The following is a 7,761-nucleotide window of genomic DNA, read 5'->3' as shown; positions in this document are numbered from 1 at the left end:
TAACCAAATGTTCATCAACAAATTGTGACTGGATTAGCAAATTGTGGTGCCACATATATACCACAGAATACTACTCAGTCATAAAAAGGAATAATGGCTTAATCTCAGAATAATTATACTGAGTGTAAGAAACAAGACAGAAAGGGACATGAAAGTGAAGTTGCTCAGTCGTGTCCGACTCTTTGCGACCCCATGAACTATACAGTCTGCGGAATTCTCCAGGCCAGAATGCTGGAGTGGGCAGCCTTTCCCTTCTCCAGGGGATCTTCCCAACCCAGGGATCAAGCCCAGGTCTCCCACATTGCAGGCGGATTCTTTACCAACTGAGCTATCAGGGTCTGCTATATAATTTCATTTCTATGAAAATTCTAGGAAAATGATAGCAATTTAGTGATAGAAAGCAGATCAGTGATTGCTGTGGGGGATGGGGGGGCTAGCAGGTGGGAAAGGATTACAAAGGGGCTTGAGGAAACTTTTGGGGGTAATGGATATGCCCATTATTTGAGTGTGGTATTGGTTTTGTGGTGGTATATATTGTCAACAAAAATGAACCTTGAAGTATACATAGTTTATTTTATGTCAACTATACCTCAGTAAAGCTGCTAAAAAGACCTATAGAACTTAGCCACTGATAGGCTATGGCTCTTGGGAGACAGGGAGGAAAAAGACAACTCTAGACCATCTGAGTAGATTCATGGTGTAGGGGACTCTTATCTGGAGGGGATACTGGAGGGTCAGGTTAGGGAGGCACCTGTGGTACCCTAAAGGAAATCAGTCCTGAGTATTCATTGGAAGGACTGATGCTGAAGCTGAAACTCTAATACTTTGGTCACTTGATGTGAAAAACTGACTCATTGGAAAAGCTCCTGATGCTGGGAAAGATTGAAGGCAGGAGGAGAAGGGGAAGACAGAGGATGAGATGGTTGGATGGCATCACCGACTCAATGGACATGAGTTTGAGCAAGCTCTGGGAGTTGGTGATGGACAGGAAGGCCTGGAGTGCTGCAGTCCATGGTGTTGAAAAGAGTGGGACACAACTGAGTGGCTGAACTGAGAAAGCTGTGCGACCCGCCCTCATCCAAGGGGAGATGCCTGGAGGTGTGAACAGCCCTCCGAATAGAGGAACAAATTTGGGAGTCATTGGCCATCATGCCGCCTGAAAGAAGTAGAGGCAGGGGACAGACATGTCACTCTGGATACAAAGATGCTTCATAAAGATGTCTGTTCTGAAAGTAATAGCGTGATCAAAATTAAAGATTCTAGGGACTCTCCTGGTAGTCCAGTGTTTAAGACTCCGAGCTCCCAATACATAGGACATGGGTTCCATCCCTGATTGGGGAACTAAGATCCTGGATGCCACATGACTCCGGAGAAGGCAATGGTATCCCACTCCAGTGCTCTTGCCTGGAGAATCCCATGGACGGAGGAGCTTGGTAGGCTGCAGTCCATGGGGTCGCAAAGAGTCGGACACGACTGAGCAACTTCACTTTGACTTTTCACTTTCATGCATTGGAGAAGGAAATGGCAACCCATTCCAGTGTTCTTGCCTGGAGAATCCCAGGGATGGGGGAGCCTGGTGGGTTGCCGTTTATGGGGTCGCACAGAGTAGGACATGACTGAAGTGACTTAGCAGCAGCAGCAGCAGCATGCCACATGACTCAGCCAAAAAAAAATTTTAAATTCTAACAAGTGAAAAAAAAAATTCTAACAGATTATTTGGGGAAAAGAACTAGAAAAAATGATTTAAAGTTCCTATGGAAAACTGAACAAGCAAGAATAGCCAAGAGACTTCTGAAAACAAGTTAGGAGTCTAACCCTGTGAAAATGAAAGTGTTAGTCACTCAGTCAAGTTTTGGCCCTGGAGACTTTTTGTGACTCCAGGGTCTGTAGCTGCCAGACCAGAATATTCCCCCAGGCCAGAATACTGGAGTGGATTGCCATTCCCTTCTCCAGGGTATCTTCCTGACCCAGGGGTCAAACCCAAGTCTCCTGCATTGCAGGCAGATTCTTTACCATCTGAGCCATCAGGAGGTCCATTAGGGAGCCTAACACTATCAGGTATTGAATCCAATCTATAATGATTAAACAATTGTTATATAATAATTAATGAAGAGGGGTACTGATACATATAGATCACTGAAAGATAGAAGAATCTAGATACAGGTCCAAATGCATATAGGAATTTAGTATATAAGAGCAGCATCTCACATGTGTTGAGAAAAGATGAGTTTTTCATTAAAAAGCATTAGGAAAATGGGAGGGAATTTTGTATATGATCAATTCCAGATGAACTCAAGATTTAAATGTAAAAAATGAAAACAAAAATACAGCCAGCAGCTAAGGGAGACATTCTTTTAATCTTTTAATCATCTCAGTGTGGAAAAATTCTTTTTAACTGTGACACGAAACCAAGAAGCCACAAAAATTTATTTTACCACACACAAAGTTAAAAGGATAAACTGAAGAAAATACTTAAAATTTACATCCTGAAAGGCTATTTTTCCTTACATATGAGTCAAGTATCAAAAAACAGTGGAGAAATGGGCAAAGATAAGAACTGCTCACAAAAAAGACACACAGCTGTTTAATGTATGAAAAAATGGTTGAGCTCACTTGAAAGAAAAAAGAAATACAAACTAAACCTTTACCAAGACACGATTTTCTCCTTAGCAGTTTGGCAAACATAAAATAACCTTGTTCCTCATTGATTGGTGAGTGTTGTGGAAAACAGCCTTCACACAGCTGGAGGCTGGGGAGGTGTTTCAGACATAGCCCCAACAGATGGACATGTGGCAAAGTTCCTCAAGATGACAATTTTGGAGGCTTTCCCTGGTGGTCCAATGGTTAAGAATCTGCCTGCCACTGCAGGGAATGTGGGTTTGATACCTTATCAGGGAACTAAGCCCTGAAGTGGTACATTGAAACTACTGAGGCCTCTCCCTCTAGACCCCACATGGCGTAATTAGAGAAGACTGCATCCCACAGTGAAAGCCCAGTGCCACCAAAAAATAAATTAAATGGTCCTTGGAAAAAAGATGACAATTTTGACCTGACCTTTGGCTGAACAGCTCTTCTAGGAATTCACTCCGTTTCGTATTTGAATAATGCTGTTCTTACAAAGCCTTCAGTCAGTTCAGTTCAGTCACTCAGCCATGTCCAACTCCTTTGCTACCCTGAGGACTACAGCACACCAGGCTTCCCTGCCCATCATCAACCCCCAAGCTTGCTCAAACTCACGTCCGTCGAGTCGGTGATGCCATCCAACCGTCTCATCCTCTGTCATCCCCTTCTCCTCCTGCCTTCAGTCTTTCCCAGCATCAGGGTCTTTTGCAATGAGTTAGTTCTTCACATCAGACGGCCAAAGTGTTGGAGCTTCAACTTCAGCATCAGTCCTTCCAATGAATATTCAGAACTGATTTACACAACTTTCACACTTTTACAGAGTCTTAGTGACTCTCTATAGCAGGGATCCCCAGCACAGTACCAGTCTAATGGAGCTGGGCCGTACAGCAGAAGGTGAGTGGTTGTCTTCCACAAAACTGGTCCCTGGTGCCAAAAAGGTTCGGGGCCACTGCTTGATGGCACTGTTTGGAATAGCAGAAGTGTGGAAACATGCACCAGTCAATAAGAAAAAAAGAGTACACCCACACAGAGGAGTACTATACCGCTGTCAAAAGGAGTGTGCAGATAGGAATCCATGTGATTCGTCTACACCAACTCTAACACCATCTAGGCAGCTACAATTCAATTCCGGTACCAATTCCCAGAATTAGCACAGGCCCCATGCATCTCATTTCCACAAGAGGCCAGCCACAAACAGAACCCCCAGGTGACCCACACTCCTGTCTGGCTGACTACAAATTTGGGGATGCCCATAACCCCCTCCTCAGAACTGATAATTCAGTAGAAGACTCAGAACTCAGGAAAATGCTTTATTTACTGTTATTGGTTTATTATAAAGGGTACAATTGAGGAACAGCCAAATAGGAGAGAGTCATAGGGAAAGACATGCCACCCTCCCCCAGAATCCCAAATCTCTAGTGCCTTGCCCTTCCTGGAAGAGCTGGGGAAGCTGAAAGTTCCCACCCTCTAAATCAGTTTTTTTGGCAACAGCCACCATCCAGAGTAACCTCATTAGCATAAACTCTGGTGTGATCTATAGGAGCTCATTATGAATAACAAAAGACATTACTATAACTCTGGAAATTCCAAGGGTATTAGGCACTCTGTGCCAGGAACCAGGGACAAAGACCAAATTTGTGTATTTTTATTATACCACATTTGGTTTCATACATTTAGATTTGTTCTCTGGATGGACATAAATGATCACTTCCATTGTTTCCAGGAAGGAGAACCAGGTGGCTGGTAGTCAGGGGCAGGAGATGACTCTTGGTTCAAAATTCAAAACATGCATGTGACTATATTACCTATTTGAAGAACTCTTAAAAATACTTTACAGTCCTTGTCTTGGCTTCTAATGTCTGCAGCCTCCAGGCTTCACCCCCATGCTTCTTGGGAACCACTCAGAGAGGAGGGAGGGAAATTACATTTAGATTCCTCTGCCACCTGACCCCTTAGACATCTCTGCCTTCTTTCTGTTCCAGATACACTCCCCTTTAACCTTTTTCTGGGCAGCAATTCCCTCTACTGATAACACCCACATCCGAGCTCCTTTCTTGACATCTAGTTCTAAACCCTTCTAGTATTATCGCATCCAAATCTCAAACAGTATCCTTTCTAGTGTAATACTCATTTTACAGATGAGGCGGTAGAGGAGATTAAATCTGCTGTGCTAAAGTCATGCAGAAACCTGGATTTTGAACTTAAACTGTCTGGCACCAAAGACCAAGTCTTAATCACTACTCTAGACGGTCTTTCCAAAAATCCTGCTCCTCACCACCACCACCCAAGCACGGGCAAACTTGACATAGTTCATCACATCAGACGGGCTTCTCTGGTGGCTCAAGCAGTGAACAATCCACCTGCAGTGCAGGAGACCTGAGTTCAATCTCTGGGTTGGGAAGATCCCCTGGAGAAGGAAATGGCCACCCACTCCGATATTCTTGCATGGGAAATCTCATGGACAGAGGCGCCTGGTGGGCTACAGTCCATGGGGTCACAAGAGGCAACTGCAGCCCAGAGCAAGGACTAAGGCTCATTCTGAAAAAGACCTCACCCTGCAGGCATGCCTAGACTGACATAGAGCCGTTTTCCTTTGGAGCTCTTTTTGGTCCAGTAGGTCCCAGGCCCTCTTCTAAGGACTGCATATAGCTCATTTCATTCAGTTCCGTGGGCTCTATGTGGGTCTCAGCATCCACTAAGATGTTAAAGAGGAGAAACAGCGGGATGACTGGTCACCAGTGGGAAGGGAGAGCTATTACAGGGCCTGTGCTCAGGGGTCTCAACCACTGGTAACTAAATCTGGCAGATCGCCACCCCCCCAAAACTTCCTCCCTACTCCCACCCTGGGTGAAGGACCCAGACCAGGTCCTAAGCACAGCCGATGTCCTGTGGGTATGAATTTATTAGAGGAGTCAGGTCAGAGTGGGTACAAGTTGCAGGTTGGGAGGAAGGGGCAGGAGGCGTGAGCAGCCCTGCCAGCCTGAGGCCAAGCAGACAGGAGGCTGGAGGGGCCACAGTCAGTAGAGCACTGGGCAAGCAGGCAAGCAGATGGGCTGTTCTTCACTCTGCGAGTATCAGTGCCGAGGGCACAGCAGCAGCTTAGAGAAGACTGGGGGAGGAAGGACAGAGAGCTGCTCAGAGGAAGCCTGCCAAGCTCACACAGCAAGGGGGTGCAAGCCGGACACTTGCACAAGCCTGCTGGACCCCAGGCACCATGCCCCTCCTTCCCATTCTGTTGGGCTCCACACCTGCCTCCCAGCTCCTCCCGGCACCACCCCCCCCACCCAGCTTCTGTCCACTACTCACTGTGGAGGGTATAGGTGCCTGGCTCCAGTAGCAGCTGGGTGGGCAGGACAATGAGGAAGCCCCTACTCCAGGGCCAAGCTTGGAAGGAATGCCACTCAGCATTGTAGGAAAGGCACTTGGATAAGACAGGCAAGGGGCGGGGGCGGTGGCAGCAGAGGCTGCGGCGAGGGAGCAAGGCACAGAGAGGGCAGTGGGGTGGCGAGAGGCCGGGACCCCGGGGGAGGGGGATCTGGGCCTTTGGGTAGCTCCTTTGAGCCCTGCCATGGTGGGGGTGCCGCTCCCGAGTCCAGGCCCAGTGGGTCGGCTCCTTGGCCATGACCTGCATGAGAAGAGTAGATGGTAAGTGGGAGGTGGGAGGCCCAGCCTCTTTCCCCCACCCTGGGATGCGGGGGGTGGGGGGGTGCGCCGCACCTCCTCACAGCTCTGGCGTCTCACAACAGCCCTGAAGCCCATCCGTGCCCACAGCTTGTCCCTCTGATGCAGGAAGTCTGACACTTGATGATGCCAATCTTGGCCCAGGGCCCATAGAAAAATCACGTTTTTGGGGTCCTCCAGGTCTTCCTCCATGTCATTTGCAAGGTACCTGGCCACAGAGGTGGGGGACAGGGGGAACAGAGGTTGTAAGCATCCGCCCTGCCCCCACCCTGTGACTCCAAGTGGGCATCCCCACCAGGCACCCGGGCCACTCACAGTGCCAGGAACAGATTGCTGTGGGTGTACTCGCTGAGCTGCAGGTTGGCACGCCGGAAGTAGACCAGCACCATGGCCAGGAGATACTGCAGACACAGAAATGGGGAGAGTTAGAGCGGGGCACTGCGGGCAGGGGAGGGGACTGTGCCAGGCCCATCAAGCAGGTTCTGGGCTTGGAGCAGGCCTAGAAAATCCAGGGTAAAATGGTGCGGGGGGACCTGCAAAGACAAGGGCTTAAAATGGGGGCACTCCCTCCACCAAACCAGGGGACCCAATGCATTAGCAGCACTCAGGCCCCACTAATTCAACCTTCCCCGAGTGAGCCTGGACTCTCCCCCCACTCTCACCTTGTCTGAAATCTGGAAACAGGGATCTTTGGAGAGGAAATCCTGGAGGAAACTGTGCTCTGGGGGAGAGGAGGAGAAACGGTAGCCTGGAGTTACCACCCTCACCCCATGAGACGAGAGCAGCATTCTAAGTTCCAAAGCCCGAGCCCCCACTGAACTCACTTTCCGACATGTCTGTCATGAACCGCCTCCCCCCACCCCCCGCCCCCCCCCAAACCTGCCAAACCAGAGTTACCTGAGAAGGGATGGGACCGAGACGTGGGCAGGCTGAGATCCCACCTCTCACATCAGTTCACGCTTGGTCCTCACAGTCCCTTCTCTGCCAGCCCCCAAGTGGACTCACCCAGAAGGTGGAGAAAGGCCTGGAGCTCTTGGTGTTGGCGGAGATGGGAAGACTCATCACCCTCACCTTGACGGCTCCAGCCCCTCAGCTTCACTTGGGTAACAGCTCCAGGGACTGTGGCCGGATCTTGGGCATCGTTCATCTCTTGGGGGGTTGGGGGCGGGTGGGGTGGGGTGGGACAGGGTGACCTGTAAAGAAAGCAGCCCCAGGACTTAGCATTTACCCCATTAGCCCCGCGCAAGTCAACAGGATCAGTGTGGCTGGCCTGACAGAGGACCTCCAGAGGGTGGAGGGATGGGCATGGAGAAACAGGGGTGGGGGTGGGGGTGAGGAGACAAGAAAGGCAGCAGAATTCCTGGGAGCTACAGCACCCTCACGCCTCCTCCTGGCACCCCAGACCAGGCCAGAGAGTAACAACAGCAGCAATGAGCGCCTCTGAGGGTTTCCTAAGTG

General features: G+C 49.4%; 1 protein-coding gene across 1 annotated transcript; it reads right to left on the bottom strand.

Annotated features, from left to right (window-relative positions):
• Positions 1-5,696: 5,696 nt before the first annotated feature.
• Positions 5,697-7,450, bottom strand: SPDYC (speedy/RINGO cell cycle regulator family member C). The gene is made up of 6 exons (XM_052661697.1): positions 7,309-7,450; positions 6,966-7,024; positions 6,619-6,704; positions 6,340-6,511; positions 5,929-6,247; positions 5,697-5,731 (listed from the first exon to the last, which is right to left on the bottom strand). Exons 1-6 carry the CDS (start codon positions 7,448-7,450, stop codon positions 5,697-5,699), a joined length of 813 nt encoding a protein of 270 aa, XP_052517657.1.
• Between the last annotated feature and the right edge of the window lie 311 nt (positions 7,451-7,761).

Source organism: Budorcas taxicolor, chromosome 25 (assembly GCF_023091745.1).
Source record: "Budorcas taxicolor isolate Tak-1 chromosome 25, Takin1.1, whole genome shotgun sequence".
Classification (NCBI taxonomy): domain Eukaryota; kingdom Metazoa; phylum Chordata; class Mammalia; order Artiodactyla; family Bovidae; genus Budorcas; species Budorcas taxicolor.
Note: the sequence above shows the minus strand (reverse complement) of the source record. Positions and strands in the feature narration are given on the sequence as shown.

Coding starts and splice junctions, on each gene's coding strand:
- SPDYC (XM_052661697.1), bottom strand. CDS start 7,450: ATGAACGATGCCCAAGATCCGGCCACAGTCCCTGGAGCTGTTACCCAA. Junction 7,025..7,308: donor GGCCTTTCTCCACCTTCTGG/GTGAGTCCACTT, acceptor CCTCTCCCCCAG/AGCACAGTTTCCTCCAGGAT. Junction 6,512..6,618: donor AGCAATCTGTTCCTGGCACT/GTGAGTGGCCCG, acceptor CTCTGTGGCCAG/GTACCTTGCAAATGACATGG.